The 21716-nt window shown below is 59.6% G+C and overlaps 1 protein-coding gene and 2 long non-coding RNA genes across 5 annotated transcripts; 2 read left to right on the forward strand and 1 right to left on the reverse strand.

Moving 5' to 3' along the window:
• The first annotated feature begins 13338 nt into the window (after positions 1–13338).
• TP53 (tumor protein p53) lies at positions 13339–21443 on the forward strand. Of its 2 annotated transcripts, XM_068664662.1 has the most exons (11): positions 13340–13493; positions 14389–14483; positions 14593–14644; positions 15957–16154; positions 17177–17363; positions 17992–18095; positions 18526–18644; positions 19472–19593; positions 20108–20187; positions 20447–20529; positions 21110–21443. In XM_068664662.1, exons 2-11 carry the CDS (start codon positions 14422–14424, stop codon positions 21198–21200), a joined length of 1098 nt encoding a protein of 365 aa, XP_068520763.1. In that variant the 5' UTR covers positions 13340–13493; positions 14389–14421; the 3' UTR covers positions 21201–21443. The 2 variants fall into 2 exon arrangements, with proteins under 2 accessions (XP_068520762.1, XP_068520763.1); XM_068664661.1 differs by lacking the exons at positions 18526–18644; positions 19472–19593; positions 20108–20187; positions 20447–20529; positions 21110–21443 and having other exon boundaries at positions 13339–13493; positions 15960–16154; positions 17992–18461.
• LOC137846654 (uncharacterized) lies at positions 14824–15237 on the forward strand. The gene is made up of 2 exons (XR_011090595.1): positions 14824–14854; positions 14919–15237. It is a non-coding gene; the product is annotated as an uncharacterized lncRNA (long non-coding RNA).
• Positions 15397–15962, reverse strand: LOC137846649 (uncharacterized). 2 transcript variants are annotated; one of them, XR_011090590.1, is made up of 3 exons: positions 15848–15962; positions 15649–15764; positions 15397–15522 (listed from the first exon to the last, which is right to left on the reverse strand). It is a non-coding gene; the product is annotated as an uncharacterized lncRNA (long non-coding RNA). The 2 variants fall into 2 exon arrangements; XR_011090589.1 differs by having other exon boundaries at positions 15649–15784.
• Positions 21444–21716: the final 273 nt, after the last annotated feature.

Here is a 21716-nt window from a genome sequence, read left to right on the forward strand (position 1 = left end):
CCACCGAACCCCGGCTCTGGGGATGCTGCTGGAGCTGTGGGACCACCAGACCCAGCGTGAGCAGGCACCAAACATCGGGTCTCGGGGTGCTGCAGGAGCTGTGGGACCACCAGACACACTGTGACCAGATTTTCCTTTGCTTTCCAGAGCAAACAGACGTCTGGAATGTGGTGGCCACTCGCAGGGCATCCGAATCCCCACTCTGGGCTCCTTTGACATAATCCAAAACCAGATCCAAGCTGGGGACAAGGCGATGACTTTGCAGTGGCCAGTGTTTCACCTGGCCACGAACCTCCTAAACACTCACCACCTTGAGGACAGCAACGGCAGCCTGCCAGGTAAGGCGGTGGATGAAACCTTGCTGGCTGCACGGCCATGGCCTGCGTGCTCAAAAGCCAAGCCACGGAGCCAGCCCAAAGCTGGGGCAATTCGGGTGATGGCTGCAACGAGCAGCACGTGGGGGAAACGCGTGAAGGGCCGCCGGGTGACTAACGCCATCCCTCCCATGTACTTTTCCAGCCCACAAGAAGCTGGAGCCCCTGAGACGGGAGCACCCGCCTGGCACCGCAGCCGCAGCACGGCCTCAGCAATTCCTGTCAGCAGGCCTCAGAAATTCCTTTTCCCACCCAAGGCTGCCACTGGATGTTTCTGCACCAATTTCCACCTGCTTTGTTTGTGGCACTGCCTGCACACAGATACAGGGTTCCTCTGCCTGACCAGAACAAAAAGAAGGGAAAAAAATATAATAAAAAGAGATTTGATTACAAAATAAAATGCATTGCTCAGCTCTCTGTTAAGTCCAAGATGCCTCTACTGAAGTCCATTTTCAGCCATGCCCCACCTCAGTGGAAAATCTCCAGTGAGAAGTACAGAAAAGGACAGACAGGAGGGCAGGTAAGGAGCTGGCTGCAGAGGCATCAGGCAGTAACAATAAGAACAGCAATAACAATAAGATAATTACCAGCAATAATTATCACATTATATTATACTACAATATATTATTATATTACAAATATTATGAAAATATTTAAATATTATAATATGATAGATAATAAGCAGCAGTAGCAATAAGAACAAAAATAGTAACAATAATAAGTATAATAATAAGACGAATCAAGCAAAGGACAGCAATCAGATACTAAGATTTGTCACAGACATTTGTCAAGAGAGGTAGGATGTTTATTGCCCTTGAGAAATGTCCATGAAACCACTTTCTTTATACGATTCTTGATCTCCTTATTTCTCATGCTGTAGATGAGAGGATTTCACAGAAGAACTGGTCCACAGCATTGCCTGGGCGGAGAGGAAGAGAAAACATTTCGTCTGTGTGCAGGAGGGCATTGATGAACCCATAGCCCCAGGCAGCTGCTGCCACGGTGGCACAGGCTCTATCCTTGATAGAGATGGCCCTGGTGTCCCACAGGGCATTGGCCATGGCTTTGGGGACAGTGGTGGAGATGGATCCCAGGTCGAGGAGGGCGAGGATGAGGAGGAAGAAGTACATGGGGGTGTGCAGGCGGTGGTGGCAGGCTACGGCGCTGAGGATGAGGCCCAGGAGGGCAGCCAGGGAGATGCTGCAGGGCCAGGAGGCCACCACACCTCTCCGAGACACCGTCAGGGCTGCAAGGTCACAACACCTCTGGGTGATGCTGGGCCGTGAGGTCCTGACACCCCATTGTGATGCTGGGCCGGGCCACAGGCATTATTGTGCACCAGCCAACATGGGTGATCATTTTTCCTGGGGTCTGCAGGCTCCCCCTGCGCGGGGGTTCCTTTGTGCCCAGCAGACATCTTCCCGTAAGAAAGACCTGAGGGGCCACATCTTTGTCGGCGTGGTCCCTGCGGGGCGTTGCGCACGGCCTCGAGAGAGGATTTGGGAGCAGCTCAGCAGGCCCCTTTGTGGCTTTGGAAATCTCGGCTCGTGCCTGGGTCCCTCATCATTGCCTGAGCCCCCTCCAGTCGCTGCAGCTCACTAAGGAGGAGGTAGATCACACCATGCGAGGCCAATGTTTCTCTTCTGTGTTTGATTGCAGCAGTTCTCGCAGGCACTGGCTACTCGACACCTCAGCTTGATGTGGTCCACGGGCCTCAGGGCAATCCAACAGGTAAGTCAGCGGAAGGAAGGAGCATCGAGGTGCTGCAGAGCCCAAATGTCAGCCAGGCATCCCTGCAGGATGATGCAGGTTGTGCCCTGTCCAGGCACGACCCCTGGTATGCTCTCCTTCTGAGCTACTGATGTAGGTGTTGATGTGACAGAAACTTCTCACGGGTCTTTGCTTGCAGAAGTGTCCCCAGGGAGGGCTTTACCAGACCCTCGGCTGTTTCCTGCGTTGAAGCCCAGCTGGTCTCGCAGGGGTGGGTAGTCATTTCACTGACTTCACACACTATGCCCAGTTCTCCAAATTGCACTGGTGCCAAAGTGAACTTGCTGCTTTCTGTTCAGGTCCTCTTAGAAGAAAGGGAAAAGCTGATTTAAGAAAAGCTTCCCCAACATCTCCTGACATTGTAGAGGATATCATAAAGGAGTTAGCGAAGGCAGCACCTGGTGGGTATATTTCACTCTGTCTTTTGAGAAGCACTACCTTCCAGAGACACCATCCTGGAAAGGAGGAGCCGTTCCTTATACTCACACTGTCCTGCTTTCTTTCTAAAGGGATAGCCAGAGAGACAGTGCCCAAGGAGGTACTCTGGAAATTAAACAGTCGCACGCTGCCACTCTCTGGCAAGAGAGCAAAGGCAACGCAGGCCACTGCCACGCCAGGTAAAGGCTGTTTCTTGGCCATCCGCTGTCACCAACCAGAACCAGCATGCGCGTGCAGGGTCTTGCCCGGGTACCCGCTCTTGCACCTCATGGCAGCAGCCAAACCCATGTGAAGCCCATGGAGCAGACGCTGGGAAACGGGACCCCTCCTGTGAACTGAGGCCCCCAGTGATGCCCTGAGCCAGTGCGGATGGGGCACTGCCTCACTGCCCCTCCTGAATTACCAGGAGTGCACAGGACACAGCAATGTCCACAATTGTTCTTCCAGGTGTGGATGAGGAGAACAAGGGAAACACCACAGAGCCCCCAAACTACCGCCGGTACTGCATAGAAGGGGCTGCAGCGTTCTTGGTTCCCCTCCTGCTTGGCACAGTTGCCTGCTGTGTGCTGATCCTTCGTTGGAGGCAGAAAAATCGGTGAGTTGTTGTTCCCGCACTCCCTCTCCTCACCTCCTCCCAAATTCTTTGCCTTGAAGAGGGGCAGTCAGTGTGTCACAGCCACACCTGCGTGCTGTCAGCGTGCGTGTCTTCAGCACAGACAGGGCTTGTGTGTTTAATTACACATCCCAAAGAGCGGATGGGCAGCACCTCACCGAACAGTGAGCCCAGGCTGCCACCTTGTTGGGCCAGGGCCAGGGCCAGGCAGGGAGCTGAGTGCTGGTCCTTGCCAGGCGCTCTGGGGAAGGGCAGACGGTGGCTTTTGGGGCCTGGCCATGCTGAGCCCAGCTTTGCAAGCCTGTCTCTGCGGGGGCCAGGTCTTCTTCCTGGGACAGCACCTGCAGAGCAGGCAGGTGAGGATGGCCGGCGAGGCGCTGGGGAGGAGACGAGGTTGTGGAGGGGATCCGAGTCCCATCCGAGGGCACGGGTTGTCCCAAATTCTGCACAGAGCACTGCGTGCCTGCAGCTCACGTACAGCTGGGTGCCTGCACCCCGCTGCCTCGCACCCGCCTGGCACCGCAGCCGCAGCACGGCCTCAGCAATTCCTGTCCCCGCAGGCGCCTCGCCGCAGCCCAGGCAGCCCAGAGCTCCTTGAGGCCATCCAGGAGGCCTGAGCACCGTGCTAGGCCTGAGAGCCAGGCCCGACACCAGAGGCCACCAGCAGTGCCTGGAAGGCCTGCCCGCCTGCCACCAGCCCGGCCTCCGCGGCCTCCGCGGCCTCCGCGGCCCCCACGGCCCCCACGCCCTGCACAAACACAATGGAAGGCACGCGACGGGCCCAGCGCCCCCCAGGCCTCGTGGGCACGGACACCGCCCCCACGGCCCCCCCCACCCTCCTTCAAGGGCTGGGGGACGCCCCCCCGGGGTGCAGCCAGGAGCAGTTACTGAGCCCCAGGCTGTACCCTCAATAAATATTGAATAAGACAGCACAGCAGTCCGGCTCTTCTGTACAGCAATACCCAGGGACCCACAGCAGGACTTTGATGGAGAAGTACCCCTGAGGGTCCTCGGTGCTGGGGGTCAGCCAGCCTGTGCCCACCATGCAGGGAACGCAGGGGAAGGGAGCTGGGGAGCAGCACAGCAGGAGCAGAAAGACAGAGACCAGAGGCCGTGGGACATGCTGCCCTCTCTCCAGCGGGAGAGGGAAGTTGGCTGGGGAGAGGTGGAGATGCTGGCAGCTGGGCGATCCCTGCAGCTCTCAGCAGGGCTCTCGTGTTCAGTTTGGAGGCTGCTGGTGGTTGAGGTCCGGAGGTCACTTGCTTTTTGCACATTAGCAAAAAAAAGGAACCAAACCAAACCAAAAACCATAGCGCTGGCAAGTTTGCTCTACTTATTTTGCTCCCAGATTGCTTTAATTTTTATTTTCATTTTCCCCAAAGAGCTATTTTAATCGGGACATGACAAGGCAGTGCTTATAAACAAGGATTTGCACCCGGCTGACTTGGGGCAGGTGGCAGCAAATGCCAAAGGGGCAGGAATGGGACTTGTGCCGTGCAGTTTGTTATTTATTTCACCCTGCGAGGGATAATTAATTAGAGTTAATTTTCATCACAGCTGCCCTTGTGGTGCCATTCCGGATTTGCGCCCCGAGCAGTGCTGATGGCACACTGCTGCTTTGGCTGCTCTGAGCAGCGGTCGCACGGCACGCACCTAAAGCACCATTTTTAATGCCCCAAGCCCCTTCTGAGCACCCAAAGCCTTCGTTTTGGAACCCAAAGCCACATTTGATTGTCCACAACCCCATTGTAAGAGCCCAAAGCTTACTTTACGGGTCCAAACCCCAAACTGCTTTCAAGAGCCCAGTGCCCTGGTTTTAAGATCAAAGCGTCTGTTTTACAATCTAAAACCTCAAGTTTGGATCCAGATCCTGCTTTTTATGGCCCAAAGACTAATTTTTTAGATCAGTGTTATTTCCAGTCTCCTATAGCTCATTTTGGGGTCCAAAACATCCTTTTAAGGGCTTCCACCCTCAGTTTTAGAGCCTCATGCCTCCCAAACCTTTCTCTGTGGGGCCCAAACCTTTCTCTTTAGGGCCCAAACCTTTCTCTTTAGGGCCCAAACATTTTAGGGCCCAAACCCCTCTCTTTGGGGCCCAAACCCTTTTCTTTAGGGCTTAAGCCCCTCTCTTTAGGGCCCAAGCCCTTCTCTTTAGGGCACAAAGCCCTCTTTTTAGCTCCCAACCCTTCTCTTTAGGGCCCAAACTCTTCTCTTTAGGGCCCAAACACTATTCTTCAAGGCAAAAAAAAAAACAGTGAGCAGTGGGAGCATCCGAGCAGCACAGGACGGAGCTCAGCAAGAGGCTGGGGTCAGGGCACTGCGGCAAATAGAAATGCTTTGCTGGCTGCAGAGGTTAACCAGGTACACGGCGCTGTTTTACTACATGGTGGAGACCTATGGAGAGTGTTTCTGCCCTCCTTTTTAGCTGAAACATCCCCAGATTCATCCCTCATATTCATCCCCATGACTTGCGGAGGTCATCTGGCCCTGCCTCCTGCTCAAAGCGAGGTTAACTTTGAAATGAGATCGGGTTGGTCTGGGTCTTGCCATACCCTCAATAAATATTGAATAATACAGCACAGCAGTCCGGCTCTTCTGTACAGCAATACCCAGTAACCCACCGCAGGACTTTGACCCCCAGTCCTCGGTGCTGGGGGTCAGCCAGCCTGTGCCTGTAATACACAATACATGTTTGTTCATTGTCTTTTGTATTATAAAAACAAGGAGTTCTGTTTGAGGAACGGGAGTTGGGAAAACTCCCTGCTGAAGTGAGGAGCTGTCTAATGCTTGGCTAGACACTATGAAAATTCTTTTGCTTAATGTAACAAAAAAGAGAACCCCCTCCCCTTCTCTCCTTCTGCATCTCAGTTGCCTCTTTTGTTCAAAGACCCTGCTGCAAAGCTCATGTAACCATCTCCTGATAAGTTGCTAACCTAGTGTATCAACATCCTGCCTTCCTGTCTCACGCTGGGCCAACATGACTAAACAAAAAAAAAAAGAAGTTGAACCACAACGCCGAGGAAGACTATGGCCTTCATCTTCACGACCACCAGAGGGACAGAGACGACCCCCTAGCAACAGTGCGCGCAGTCGCAGAACATACCAGGATGTGCTGCGTAATCCCGGAATTACCAAGATAGAAAAAGGGACCCTGGCGGGGGTGAGGTGCGCGCCGTTGGCGGAGCCGAGACTCCCCATATAATCAAATCGACTAAAATCAAATCAAAATCAAACAAATCAAATAAAAAAAAATAATCAAAAAATCAAATCAAATCAATCAATTACACTAAATCCATTAATAAATTAATTAATTAAAGTGAAATGATAGAATGGATCGAATAAATCAAACCAATCAAATCAAATAACTAGATGAGAAATAAATCAAATAAACCAATAAAATAAATATAGTAAATATAAAAAATAAAATAAAAAAATAACATATCATAAATATAATTTATCAAGGGGCCGCCCAGCGCTCTTTTGCTTGCTGTTGCTTACTCAATACATTCCTTTCTGTTATTAATGCAATGCTCTCTGAAAATTAATTAAGGGGGCAACTTATAACAGGAACCAAGCCCCTCTCTTTAGGCCCCGAACCCCTCTCTTTAGGGCCCAAACCCTTCTCTTTGAGACTCAAACCCTGCTCTTTGGGGCCCAAATCCTCCTTCAGGCCCAAACCCTCTCTTTAGGACCCAAACCCTTCTCTTTAGGGCCCAGACCCTCTCTTTAGGCCCCAAGCCCTTCTCTTTCAGGCCCCAAACCCCTCTCTTTAGGGCCCAAACCCTTCTCTTTAGGGCCCAGACCCTCTCTTTAGGCCCCATACCTTTCTCTTCAGGCCCCAAACCCTTCTCTTTAGGGCCCAAACCCTTCTCTTTAGAGCCTGAACCCTTTCCTTCAGTGTCAAAACCCTTCTCTTGAGGGAAAAAAAAAAAAATAAAAAATCTTCAGGGCACAAAACCCTTACTTGAGACCTCTAACCCTTCTCCTTAGGGCCCAGGCACTTCCCTTTAGGGCCCAGGCCGTTCTCTTTAGGCCCCAAATCCTTCTTCTCCTTAGGGCCCAAATCCTTTTTCTAGTCAGGGCAGAAAGCCTTCTCTTTAGGGACCAAACCTTTCTCTTTAGGGCCCAAGCCCTTCTTCTCTTTTGGGCTCAAACCCTTCTCTTTCGAGCCCACACCCTTCTTTTTCAGGCCCAAACCCCTCTCTTTAGGGCCCAGACCACTCTCTTTAGGCCCCAAGCCCTTCCCTTCAGGGCCCAAACCCCTCAGTTCAAGGCCCAAACTCCTCTTTTTAGGGCCCAAGCCCTTCTTCTTTTTTGAGCCCAAACCCCACCCTTCAGGGCCCAAACCACTCCCTTTAGGGCCCCAAGCCCTTCTCTTTCAGGCCACAAAACCCTCTCTTTAGGGCCCAGACCCCTCTCTTTAGGCCCCATACCTTTCTCTTCAGGCCCCAAAGCCCTCTCTTTAGGGCCCAAAACCCTCTCTTTAGGGCCCAAACCCTTCTCTTTGAGACCCAAATCCTCCTTAGGGCCCAAAACCCGCTCTTTAGGGCCCAAGCCCTTCTCTTTCAGGCCCCAAACCCCTCTCTTTAGGGCCCAGACCCTCTCTTTAGGCCCCAAGCCCTTCTCTTTCAGGCCCCAAACCCCTCTCTTTAGGGCCCAGACCCCTCTCTTTAGGCCCCATACCTTTCTCTTCAGGCCCCAAACCCTTCTCTTTAGGGCCCAAACCCTTCTCTTTGAGACCCAAACCCTGCTCTTTGGGGCCCAAATCCTCCTTAGGCCCCAAACCCCTCTCTTTAGGGCCCAGACCCTCTCTTTAGGCCCCAAGCCCTTCTCTTTCAGGCCCCAAACCCCTCTCTTTAGGGCCCAGACCCCTCTCTTTAGGCCCCATACCTTTCTCTTCAGGCCCCAAACCCTTCTCTTTAGGGCCCAAACCCTTCTCTTTGAGACCCAAACCCTGCTCTTTGGGGCCCAAATCCTCCTTAGGGCCCAAAACCCTCTCTTTAGGGCCCAAGCCGTTCTCTTTCAGGCCGCAAACCCCTCTCTTTAGGGCCCAGACCCTCTCTTTAGCCCCCAAGCCCTTCTCTTCAGGGCCTAAGCCCTGGTCTGTAGGCTCCAAGGGTGGATTGTTCAGAGGACGAGCGCAGGGATGAGCCTGAACGCGACCTCTGCCAAGGAGAGGAAACCCTCCTGCATGAAGCCGACCCGGGTAGAGCTGTGGGACGGCATGCAGCGCAGGTGCCTGATGCCCAACATCACCGCCAAAGGGATGGGTACCACAGGAGTAGTGTTGGCAACCACATTTGGGGCTTTCCTTGGGCGAGACCCAGTGGCGGAGCCATGGCGGGGTGTCTCCGCTGGGGCTTTTCATCTGCCACCGAACCCTAGCTCTGGGGGTGCTGCTGGAGCTGTGGGACCACCAGACCCAGTGTGAGCAGGCACCAAACATCGGGTCTCGGGGTGCTGCAGGAGCTGTGGGACCACCAGACACACTGTGACCAGATTTTCCTTTGCTTTACAGAGCAAACAGATGTCTGGAATGTGGTGGCCAACTACGTGCTGCAGCAGCTCCTGCAATACAAGGTGGGTCGGCGCCGAGTCCAACTTCTCTGCTCAGCTTCTCCAAGTGAGGGAAGTCCCCACGGAGCATTTTCGGAAGGGCAAGGGGAGGGAAAGGACTGGAATGGGGCCACCTCCAGCTCTTCCTCCGGCCTGTCCTCACCCTTTGGCCCTTCTCTTCCATTTGCAGGGTGTCCAAATCCCCACTCTGGGCTCCTTTGACATAGTCGAAAACCAGATCCAAGCTGGGGACAAGGCGATGACTTTGCAGTGGCCAGTGTTTCACCTGGCCACGAACCTCCTAAACACGCACCACCTTGAGGACAGCAACGGCAGCCTGCCAGGTAAGGCGCTGGATGAAACCTTGCTGGCTGCACGGCCGGGGCATGTGGGGCATGGCCTGCGTGCTCAAAAGCCAAGCCACGGAGCCAGCCCAATGCTGGGGCAATTCGGGTGATGGCTGCAATGAGCAGCACGTGGGGGAGACGCATGAAGGGCCGCCGGGTGCCTAACAACATCCATCCCGTGTGGTTTTCCAGCCCACAAGAAGCTGGAGCCCCTGAGACGTGCCGAGGTGGCGGCGGACGCCTGCGTGTCCTGGCAGAAAGCTGAGAGCTGCATCCGAGGCACCATGGCCCTCATCTCCCAGTGCCTGCGGGAGGGGGAGAACGTCGCCCTCGTCCTGAGTGACCTGGGCGTGCTCCTCATAGAAGGCACCAAGGTGGAGATGAAATTCTACTACGACGTCCTGGAGATGCTGTGTGGCAAGGAGGACCTTCAGAACGCCGTTTTGAAGGTGAGGGGCTTTGTTTTGCTCCGGGCAATCCGAAACCTTTGTCCAAACGGCTTGGGCCAGGCCAAAGTGACGGTCCTGCCCGCTCTGGGGTCTTGGGATCCCCCCCACCAGGGATGTTCTCCCACCTCTGTTCTCCCCCCTGCAGGTCCCGCAGCTGATGGACACCGTGGTGTCCCGGCTGGCAGTCATAGCCTCCCTGACATCCTCTGGCCGTGTCGTCATCTTCCCCGAGTAAGTAGATTTGCAAAGCTGGCTGCTCAGTGCAGCTGCTCAGCTCCTTTTTGGTACCATTTGGCCAAAAGCAGCCTCTATGGAATGTGAAAACGTGCCCATGAGCAGGCGACAACAGAGAGCAGAAAGGGCAGCTCGTGCCGAATGTCACACCAGGGTCCTCTCCTTGCGTGCAGGTTTGCAGTGGAGTTGGTGCCCAAATCGTCATACAGGAAATCATCCAAGGCCCCAGGAAAACTCCCTGGGAAGGAGAAAAAGAAGAAAGACGGCGTCTTGCCACCTCTCAGCCAGGGCAAGAAAGGTAAAGCAGCGGCTGGCTCCTTCCCGTGGCACGGGTGGCCCAGTTTTGGGATCCAGTGGGCTCATGCCCTGGTGTGGGTGCTCCCAAGGCTCCAGCCTGCCCCAAAACTCTGCCCGCCAGCTGGGCACAGCCTGTTGTCCCCACATCTTTCTTGGTGGCTTCCCCAAAACTGAGCCCTGGGATGGGAAGTGGCCACAGTGCCTGTGCATGGGGAGGGCAGGAGGATGGGGATCCTAGACCCTATGCACCCCCCTGGGACCGATGTCGGCAGCAGCAGCACCCCAATTCTGACCATGTCCGTCCTTTCCAGCCTCAGGGGGATTGCTCGACATGCCTTTCACCGTGCGTGCGAGTATCCCGAAACACGAGCTCCAAAAGTTGAAGGAAATAAAAGCACAGGAGGACAAGAAGGAATCGGGGATCAGGTGAGGCTGGAGGCTCACGGTTGTCTTCTTCCCAGCAGGGAGCCCCTCGCCCAGCCCAAACACTGCGGGCTGGGGGTGCCCCGCAGTGCTGAAAGCAGCACCTGGAGGGGTGGATGGGGCCGGTGGTATGCAAGCAGGGTCACGTTTTCAGGGTGCGGGATGCGGCCCCAGTGCCATCGTGTGCTCATGCAGACATTTTTGATGTGTTTTCAGCCAGCTGCCAGCAATCCCGGGGCTGCCTCCTGCCAAAAACCAGCCTTTGGCCAGCCAAGACCAGGACAAACTCACAGCCAGAAACGGAACACCAGGGATGGACCGAGTGTGGGCAGCGACAACTCCGGGGCTCACTGGAGAAGAGCGAGGAGTGGACACAGTCCTCCATGCTGGTGGACTGCCAAAGATTCCAACAAAGACAACCTCCAAGAAGCTGCCTCTCCCTTTGAGAAGTCAAACTGCGAAGAGACTCCCTACAATCGTCGTATCATCACCGAGTTCTGAGGAGAGCCTGCCCCGGAGGCCTCGCTATAACACCTCCCTGCTGCTGCCCACCCTGGACGGTACATCCAAGACGTTGGTGTCCGAACCGTCAAGAGCAAGGCGCCTGGGAGAGGACAAACCCCCCACACAAGCTGAGATCTTGGAACTATGGAAGCAGTATCTCAAAAAGTAAAACCCAAAAACAATTGGGGTGTGTGTTCAAATTCATTTCCAGCACTACACAGCACAGACACGTCACAAATGGACATGAAGAGAGAGGAGAAAACCTCCTTGCTGGTTTTAGTAGCAGTTTCCATGTCTGAGCAGAGCTCAAAGGCTGTTGGAGCCGAGATGAGAAAGATTCAGGACACAGCTGCAGGTACGTGCTGCGCAGCTGAAGCACACTCAGGCAGGATGGAGCTCTGGGGCATCCAGCAGGAGCTGGTTCCCAACCCACGGCACAGGGATCACTCTCCAGGTGCCCAGGTCCAGGCTGTTATGCCAGGAAATAGAAAGAGAGAGGCCAGAGGCTGTGGGACATGCTGCCCTCTGTCCACTGACAAGGGACATGACAAGGCAGTGCTTACTAACAAGGATTTGCACCCGGCTGACTTGGGGCAGGCGGCTGCAGATGCTGAAGGGGCAGGAATGGGACATGTGTGGTGCAGTTTATTTATTTCACTCTGGCAGGGATAATTAATTAGGGTTAATCTTCGTCACAGAGGCCCTTGTGGTGCAATTCCGGATTTGTGCCCTGAGCGGTGCTGATGGCATACCAGTACTTTGGCTGCTCTGGGCAGCGGCCCCATAGCACTCACCTAAAGCACCATTTTTAATGCCCCAAGCCCCTTTCTGAGGGCCCAAAGCCTTCGTTTTGGAACTCAAAGCCACATTTGAGTGTCCACCACCCCATTGTAAGAGTACAAAGCTTCCTTTATGGGTCCGAACCCCAAACTGCCCAAAGGGCAGAGTTTGGGCCTCTCTGAGGCCCAAACCCTGATCTTTAAAGCCCAAGCCCTTCTTCTCTTTAGGGCCCAAACCCTTCCCTTCAGGACAAAAAAACACATTCTTCAGGGCACAAAGCCCTTTTTGAGGGCTGATACCCTTCTCTCGAAGGCCCAGAAGCTTCTCTTTAGGGCCCAAACCCTTCTTCTCCTTCAGGCCCAAATCCCTCCCCTTTGGGACCAAACTCCTCTCTTCAGGGCCTAAGCCCCGATTTTTAGGGCCCAAGCCCTTCTTTTTCAGGCCCAAGACCTTCTCTTTAGGGCCCAAACTGTTCTCTTCAGGGCAAAATGAAAAAACTGTTCTTCAGGGCCCAAGCCCTTCTTCTCTTTAGGGCCCAAACCGTTCTCTTCAGGGCAAAAAACCCTGTTATTCAGGGCCCAAGCCCTTCTCTTCAGGGCCAAACCCCTCTCTTCAGGGCCCAAGCCCCTCTATTTAGGGCACAGAGTCCCATTTCTGGGGGTGAATCTCCACAGTAAGCCCCAAGCCCTCTTTGAAGCAGGCATGGCCTCATTTGTAGGGTATAATGGGACCTCTGAGGGAGCAAGGGCTCATTGTAGGACCCAAATCCTCATTTCAGGGCCCCAAAGCACCACGGTGGGGTCCACAGTCCCAGTTTTTGGTTTGGGATTTCAAAGTGTTTGTCCGAGCACCCACAGCCACATTTTAAGGGCCCAGACCCTCATTTTTAGGACCCCAAACCTTTTAGCGTCCAGGCCCCATCTTAAGGGTCCAAGGCTCCCAGTTTCACCATCCGAAGTCTTGCGGTCCACATTGGGGTGACATGGCAAGGGGGTGGCAGTGGGGGGCACCCCCAAATTGAAGGATAAGGGTGTCCCCCATGCCCCCCAGGAGCCCCCAGACCCACCTACTGGTGTGACTGGTACAGTGAAAGGATGAGTGAGGGGGACCCCAGTGCTCCCAGTGCCCTCAAACACTCCTAATGGTGCAACTGGAACCCCAGGAAGACGGACAGGGGCAAGTCCAGTGCCCCCCAGCAGCACCCAAACCCCCTTACTGGTGTGACTGGGACTCTCAAGAGATGTGTGAGAGGGACCCCAGTGCTCCCAGTACCCCTAACCCACCGTGCTGGTGTAACTGGGATCCCACAGGGATGCTTGAGGGGGGCTCCCAGTTCCCTCCAGCACTCCCTGAAACCCGTTACTGGTGGCACTGGGACACCTCAGGGCCGGGCGGGGGGGGGAGTCCACAGTGCTCCCAGTATCCCCCAGTGCTCCCAGTATCCCGCAACAGGGCTAGGGAAGCAAACCCGGCCACGGCTGGGAGCGGCAGTGTACGGCTGGCAGCGGCAGTGTAATAAGGACTCTCTGCGCCCTTATTAATGACTATTAATTAAAAGGGGAACCCCTCCCCCCCCACTTGGTATCTCCCAGCGCTGCCCGGCCCTTTGCCCTCACCCAAGATGGCGGGCACGGCTTCAGGGCGGCGCCTGCTGAGGGCAGGGGAATCCCCAGCGCGTGGAGCGGAGGCGGCGGCGCCGTGAACGGAGGTGGCGGGGGCCGGGGGGGCCCGGAGGGGGCTCGGGGGGGGGGCTGGAGGGGTGCCGGGGGGGTGGGGGCTCAGGGGGGGCACGGGGAACCTCGGGGCACCCCCCCTGGGGGGGTCCCGGGCGCGGGGGGCGCTGCAGGGGGGAGTGGGGGGGTGGGGGTGGGGAGGGGGGGTTGGGGGGGGCTGTGAGGTGCTGGGGGGTTGGGGGGACCCCCCCACAGCCCCTCCTGTAGGTTTTTTGGGGGGGCCTTGGGCTGGGGGGGGGGGGGTGTGGGGGCTCCTGGGGTGGTTGAGGGGGGGTGCAAGGGGGTATTTTGGGGGGGGGGGCAACAGGGACCTTTTGGGGTCCTCACAGCCGGGGTCCCTCTGTGGGGGGGGTCCTTTTGGGGTCTCTGTGTGGGGGGGACCTTTTGGGGTCGCTCTATGGGGGAGTCTCTTTGGGGTCCCTGTTTGGGTGGGGGGGGTCTCTTTAGGGTCTCCTCAATGGGGGGGGGGGGTCCTTTTGGGATCCCTGTTTGGGGGAGGTTCCCATGGGGTCCCTCTTTGGGGTCCCTTTTTGGGGGGGGTCCTTTGGGGCCCTCGTATGGGGAGGGGTCCCCATGGGATCCTGTGTATGGGGGGGGTCCTTTTGGGGTCCCTTTATGGGGTCCAGCTGCTCCCACCCCCCCGCAGGGCTGGGGGGGGCCCAAACTGGCCCATACTGGTCAGCCCCCCCCATTTGTGCAGCCATAACTGGGAAGGGGAGGGCCTTGAGGCTCCCCCCTCCCCCAAATTTCCCCCCAAAGACCCAGATGCCCCCCCCCAAGGCGATCTGGGTGCCCCCCCATTACAGGGGACCCCCAGATGTCCCCCCCCAGTGACAGCGCCGTCCCCTCTGTCCCCCCCCCCCCCCGTAGGGGACCCCAGTGCCCCCCCCGGGGACCGCCCCCATGGCGGAGGAGCTGGAGCCGCTGCTGGAGCCCCCCGAAATCTTCCTCGAGCTCTGGAACATGTGAGTGGGGGCAGGGGGGGGCACGGGGGGGTGACAGGGACACGGGGGGGGGTGACAGGGATGGGGGGGCGCCACCCGGTGACCTTATTGTGTCCCCCCCCCCCCTCAGGCTGCCTGATAACATGCACTCGCTGTCCCCCCCTGACGATCCGCTGGCTGTGGTAAGTGGGGGGGGGTCCTGGTGTCCCCAAGGGGGGGTCCCGGTGTCCCCAAAGGACCCCAGCACCTGGGTGACCCCAATGGGGACCCGGATTTCCAGGGGTCCCCCTCCAAAAAAAAGCAGCCGGGGTTGTGGGTTCTTCCCAAAAGGGGCCAAGGCACCCGGCTGTCCCCAAAATGACCCCAGAAGGGAACTGGGTGTCCCCAAAAGGGTCGTGGATGACCCCAAAAAGGGACTTGGTTGTCCCCAAAAAAAGGACCCTGGCACCCAAACAGGTCCTGAATGACCCCAGAAAGGGACCTGGGTGCCCCAAAAGGGTCCTGGATGACCCCAGAAGGGGATCTGGGTGTTCCCCAAAAGGAACCCTGGCACCTAGCTGTCCCCAAAATGACCCCAGAAGGGACCTGGGTGTCCCCAAAAGGGACCTGAGCATCCCCAGAAGGGACCTGGATGACCCCAAAAAGAGACCCTGACACCTAGTTGTCTGCAAAAGGGGCCTGGATGACCCCAGAAGGGGGCTTGGATGTCCCAAAAAAGGGACCTGGGTGCCCCAAAAGGGTCCTGGATGACCCCAGAAGGGGATCTGGGTGTCCCCCAAAAGGAACCCTGGCACCCAAAAGAAACCTTGGTGTCCCCAAAAAGGGGCTTGGATGTCCCCAAGAAAGGGACCCTGGCACCCAAAAGGGTCCTGAATGATCCCAAAAAGGGACCTGGGTGCCCCAAAAGGGTCCTGGATGACCCCAGAAGGGGATCTGGGTGCCCCCCAAAAGGAACCCTGGCACCAACCTGTCCCCAAAATGACCCCAGAAGGGACCTGAATGACCCCCAAAAAGGGACCTGGGTGACCCCAAAAGGGTCCTGGATGACCCCAAAAAGGGACTTGGGTGTCCCGAAAAGGGGACCTGGGTGACCCCAAAAGGGACTCCAGCACCCAGCTGTCCCCAGAATGGCCCCAAAAGGGATCTGGATGACCCCAAAAAGGGACCTGGGTGCCCCAAAAGGGACCTGAGCATCCCCAGAAGGGACCTGGATGATCCCAAAAAGAGACCCTGACACCTAGTTGTCCACAAAAGGGGCCTGGATGACCCCAAAAAGGGGCTTGGATGTCCCGAAAAGGGGACCTGGGTGACCCCAAAAGGGACTCCAGCACCCAGCTGTCCCCAGAATGGCCCCAAAAGGGATCTGGATGACCCCAAAAAGGGACCTGGGTGCCCCAAAAGGGTCCTGAATGACCCCAAAAAGGGACCCGGGCCTCCCCACGAGGTCCCCTGCCATTGGGGTGCCCCAAGGCTGCCCCCTGCCCCCCTCCCCAGCAGGACCTGTGCCCCCTGGAGCCAAGCGAGCCCCCTCCCGGGCCCCCCCCCAGCACCGAGCCCCCCCCGGCGGCTCCCCCCGAGCCCCCCCGGGCGTCCCCGTCCTCCATGGTGCCGTCCACTGAGGACTACGGGGGCCACTACGACTTCCAGCTGGGCTTCCAGGAGACCGGCACCGCCAAATCCGTCACCTGCACCGTACGTGGCCGGGGGGGGGCACAAGGGGGGGGGGGCAGGATTTTTTTTGGGGGGGGTTACGGGGTTGTGGGGTCACCCAGGAGACCCCATAAGGGTCCCACAGGGGGTCCTAATCAGTGGGAGGGGGAAATGGGGAGGGAGGTGGAGGTGGGGGGTCCTGGGGGGGGCTGGAGTTGTTTGGGGGGGGTTGGAGTTGAAGGGGGGGTGGGCACGGGGGGGGCAGCATCTTTGGGGGAGGTTGTGGGGTCACCCAGGAGGCCCCATAAGGGTCCCACAGGGGGTCCTAATCAGTGGGAGGGGGGAAATGGGGAGGGAGGTGGGAGGTGGGGGGGGGCTGGGGGGGGCTGGAGTTGTTTGGGGGGGGCTGGAGTTGTTTGGGTGGGGTACAGGGAGGGGCAAGATCTTTTGGGGGGGGGGGTTATGGGGTTGTGGGGTCATCCAGGAGACCCATAAAGGGGTCCCGGTCAGCGGGAGGGGTGAAATGGGGAGGGAGGAGGGAGGTGGGGGGGGGCTGGGGGGGGCTGGAGTTGTTTGGGGGGGGGCTCGGGGGCTTTTGGGGGGTTGGGGGGGGGGGGGGTCCTGAGTGGGGTCCCAAGTCATTGGGGGAGACCCCATAAAGGTTGGGGGGGGTCCCAAATGGGTTTGGGAGGGGCAGTCTTCAGGGGTCTTGGGGGGGGGGCCATTAATTGGGGGGGGAGGTCCTAGCTGGGTCCCTATATTTTTAGGGTCCTTATGCACCTGGGGGGGGGTCCCCATTAATTGGGGGGGTCCTAGCTGGGTCCCTATATTTTTAGGGTCCTTATGCACCTGGGGGGGGGTCCCCATTAATTGGGGGGGGTCCTAGCTGGGTCCCTATATTTTTAGGGTCCTTATGCACCGGGGGGGGTCCCCATTATTTCAGGGGGGGTCTCAGTTATTTAGGGGGGGGTTCCTAGCAGGTTCTGGGGGGGGCACGGACATGCCTTGGCAGGGTCCTGGGGGTGACTCCGTGCCCCCCCCCCCCGTGCCCCCCCCCCCCCCAGTACTCACCGGTGCTGAACAAGCTGTACTGCCGCCTGGCCAAGCCCTGCCCGGTGCAGGTGCGGGTGGGGGCCGCGCCCCCCCCGGGGGCCGTGCTGCGCGCCGTGGCCGTCTACAAGAAGTCGGAGCACGTGGCCGAGGTGGTGCGGCGCTGCCCCCACCACGAGCGAAATGGGGAGGGCACCGACGGTGAGTTGGGGGGGGGCACGGGGGGGCTGGGGGGGTTGGGGGGGTCGGGGGGGGGGTTGGGGGGGGCAGGGGTATGGGGGGAGTTGGGTTTGGGGGTGATTGGGGGGGTGATTGGGGGGGGTATGGGGGAAATTGGGATTATGGGGGTCCTTGGGGGGGTTGGGGGGGTCGGGGGGGGGCAGGGGTATGGGGGGAGTTGGGTTTGGGGGGGATTGGGGGGGTCCTTGGGGAAATGGGGGGGTGGGGGCATGGGGGGAGTTGGGTCTGGGGGTGATTTGGGGGGTCCTTGGGGGGGGGCATGGGGGAAATTGGGGGAGAATGGGGGGGGCTATGGGAGTGATTGGGGGGGCCGGAGAAATTGGGGGGGGAATTGGGTTTGGGGATGATTGGGGGGGGGGTCCTTGGGAGAATGGGGGTGGGGATGAAGGAGGTTTTGGGGGGGGGGCATTGAGGGAACTGGGTCCTGATGGGGTCCTGCAGGGTCAATGGGGGGGGGGATCCCAGGGGAGATACTGGGGGAATTGGGACCGGGTGGGGGGCTTTAGGGGAGAAGTTGGGGTAATTGGTGCTATGGGGGGGGGGCTGTGGGCTGATGCCCCCCCCCCCCCCCGTCGCCCCCCCCCTCCAGGCCTGGCCCCCGCCCAGCACCTGATCCGGGTGGAGGGGAACCCCCAGGCGCGGTACCACGACGACGAGACCACCAAGCGCCACAGCGTCGCCGTGCCCTACGAGCCCCCGAGGTACCCCAAACCCCCCCCCCCGCCCCCAAAAAACCCCCCCAGGCACCCCCAACCCCCCCCCAGCTCCCAAACGCCCCCCCCACCCCAAATAACCCCTCCCTGGGCCTCCCCTCTGCCACCCCCGGGGGCATCTGGAGGTTCTTGGGGGGCTTTTTGGGGGGCTGGAGGGGGGGGGGGGCGGCAGCTCGGGGGGGGTGCAGGATTTGGGGTGTTTTGGGGTGTTTCTTGGGTGGGGGGCAGTTTATGGGATACTCTTTTTTTTTTTTGTGGGGGGGGTGCTCAGGGTGGGTTTGGGAAGCTCAGGGCAGGGTTGGGGTGCTTGGGGCAGGGTTGGGGGGCTTAGGGCAGGGTTGGGGGGCTTTGGGGGCTTTGGGGGGGGGGTTGGGGTGTACTCACCCCCCCCCTCGATGCTGTTGTGTCCCCCCCCCCAGGTGGGCTCGGACTGCACCACGGTGCTGTACAGCTTCATGTGCAACAGCTCCTGCATGGGGGGCATGAACCGGCGCCCCATCCTCGCCATCATCACGCTGGAGGGGCCGGGGTGAGTTGGGGGGGGGCACCCCAAAATATCTGGGGTTTGGGGGGTCACCCCAAAATATCTGAGGTTTGGAAGGGAGCCCCAAAACGCCTGGGTTTGAGTTGGGGGGGGGAGCCCAAAGTGCTTGGGGTTGAGGGGGGGAGCACTAAAATGTCTGAGGGGGGGCACCCCAAAATATCTGGGGTTTGGGGGAACCCCAAAATAGATGGGGTTTGGGGGGAGCCCCAAAATGCCTGGTTTGGGTGGGAGGGGGGCCCAAAATAGATGGGGTTTGGGGGGGACGCTCCAAAATATCTGGGGTTTTGGGGAGCCCCAGAATGCCTGGTTTGGGGGGGGGAGCCCCAAAATAGATAGGGTTGGGGAGGGCGCCCCAAAATAGATGGGGTTTTGGGGGGGGGGGGCAAAATAGATGGGGTTGGGGGGGTGCCCCACAATAGATGGGGCTTGGGGGGGTCACCCCAAAATATCTGGGGTTTGAGGGGGCCCCAAAATGCCTGGTTGGGGGTGGTCCCCCAAAATAGATGGGTTTGAGGGGGATGCCCCAAAATGCCTGTTTTTTGGGGGGGGGGGCTGTGTGGTCCCCCGTATACTGGGGGGGGTCTTTGGGGGGGTGTCCTTGCATGAATCCAATTGGGGGGGAGGGCTCATGGGGGGGTCCCCAAAACCTCATCCCACCTTGGGGAGGGATTTAGGGGCAGGAATTTGGGGGTCTTGGGAGGGGAGGGGGGATCCGTGGCTGAGTCTCTGGAGGGTTCCGGGGTCTGGGGGTCCCGGGGGGGGGGTCCAGGTGCTCAGAGCCCCCCCCCAGGCACTATTTTTGGGGGGCGCAGGGGGCAGCTGTTGGGGCGCCGCTGCTTCGAGGTGCGGGTGTGCGCCTGCCCCGGCCGGGACCGCAAGATCGAGGAGGAGAACTTCCGCAAGAGGGGCGGGGCCGGGGGCGGGGCCAAGCGAGGTGAGGGGCGGGGCCTGGCGGGTGGGGGGGCGGGGCTTTGGCAGAGGGGGGCGGGGCCTAGCGATGGGAGGGCGGGGCTGTGGGCAGGGATTGGGGGGCTGGGGAGGGCTGGGGGCGGGGCCAGGCAAAGGGGGCGTGGTCAGAGTGGTGGGCGTGGTCTGTCGGAGGTGTGGGCGGGGCTAAGTGCTGGGGGCGGAGCAATGCAGCTGGGGAGGGCGGGGGTGGTGCCAAATGGAGGGGGCGGGGTCAGGTGGTTGGGGGGCGGGGCTATGAGAGGGGGCGTGGTCAGGTGGAAAGGGGCGTGGCTAATTGGGGTGGGGGGGGTCAAATTGCCCGGGGGTGGGGCTTTGAGGGGCGGGGCCTGCAGGGAGGGGGCGGTGGGGACCTGCCCTGGGCAATTGGGACCCCCCCCCAGGCCTTTGGGGCCCCCCCCCCAGGTACTGGCCCCCCCCCCAGGCCAATGGGGCCCCCCCTGGCACCGGTCCCAGCCCTTTCTGCCCCCCCCCCCCCCCAGCCCTGTCCCCCCCCACCAAGGCCCCGGAGACCCCCAAGAAGCGGGTGCTGAACCCCGACAACGAGATCTTCTGCCTGCAGGTGGGGCTGGGGGGGTCCTGGGGGTGGTTTGGGCGGGGGGGGGGCTCATGTGTTAGCGGGGGGGGGGGCAGCCCGGGGGTCCCATGAGCAACTGAGGCTCCTGGGTTGGGGGAAGGATGGGGAGGAGGGGGGTTGTGGTGATAGGGTCTGGGGGGGGGGTCCTGGGGGGTGGTTGGGGGGGAGTTAAAGGGTGGGGGGCGTCGCTGGGGGCAGGGTTTGGACCCCCAGCCCGGACCCCGTGTGCCCCCCCCCCCCAAAGGTGCGCGGACGCCGCCGCTACGAGATGCTGAAGGAGATCAACGACGCCCTGCAGATGGCCGAGGAGGGGGCGGCGCCACGGCCGTGAGTTGGGGGGGGGGTCAGGGGGGGCGGCTGGGTCACTGGAGGGGGGGCACACACTTGGGGAGGGGGCACACGGGCACCTGGGGGGGGCACCTGGGCACCTGCAGGGGGGCGCTGTGGTCCTTGGGGGAGAATACAGAGTTGTTTTTTTTTTGGGGGGGGGGGGGGGGGTTCCCAGATACTTGGGTCTTTTTTTGGGGGGGGCACCCTTGGGGAGGGGGTTCCCTGGCGGGGGAGTCACCAACACACCGGGGGGGGAGCTGAGGTCCCCTGTTGGGGGGGGGGGGTGGGGGGCACCTTTTGGGAGAGGAGAAACAGGGGTTAGTGGGGGGGGGGGGTCAGCAACACTGTAGGGGGGGGAGGAAGGGGGGGGGGGGTCATCAATACCTTTGGGTTGGGGGGGGTGGGCACAGGGGTCCCTGGGGGGTGGTCCTCCGGGGGGGAGAGGGGGGGGGGTCCTGGACTTGTGGCTCATTTTGGAGACGTGTGGGTCACTTTTGGGGGCCGGGGGGGGGGGTAGAAATTTGGTAGGAATTTGGGTAGGGGTCCCTGACCCCCCCCCTCCGCCCCCCCCCCCCAGGTCGAAGGGGCACCGCCCGCGGGGGGAGGGGCCGCTGCCCCGCTCCGGGAAGAAGCTGCTGCTCAAGGGGGAGCCCCCGGACTCCGACTGACCACGTCCCCCGTGCTGGCCACGCCCCCAAGCCCCGCCTAGCCCCGCCCCCTGCCGCCCCAAGCCCCGCCCCCTGCCACCCCAAGCCCCGCCCCCTCCCTGCTCCAATCCCCCCCCGGCCCCATTCACCCCTGCACGCCCCCGCGCTAAGCCACGCCCCCCTCGTTTTTAAGCCCCGCCCCCTTCGCGTTAGCCCCGCCCCTTTGCGATGGATTTTTTTTAGAATAAAACTTTTTGTACCGCCCCCCCCGGGGGTTGTCGAGGGGGGGGGGGGGGGATTTGGGGTCCCCCCTATGGGGTTATGGGGAGGGACTCCCCAGTTGTCCCAGTATGGGGTACTGGGGGGATCCCAGTTTGGGGTTCCCTGATACGGGGGGGATCCCATTTTGGGGTCCCCCAGTATAGGGTATTTTTGGGGGGGGTCCCAGTTTACAGTTCCCGTGGGGGGGGGGGGCATTTTGGGGTTCCCCACTGGGGGGCTCCCAGTTTGGGTTCCCCAGTATGGGTTATGTGGGTA

The sequence above is a fragment of the Anas acuta genome, chromosome 35 (assembly GCF_963932015.1).
Source record: "Anas acuta chromosome 35, bAnaAcu1.1, whole genome shotgun sequence".
Lineage (NCBI taxonomy): Eukaryota > Metazoa > Chordata > Aves > Anseriformes > Anatidae > Anas > Anas acuta.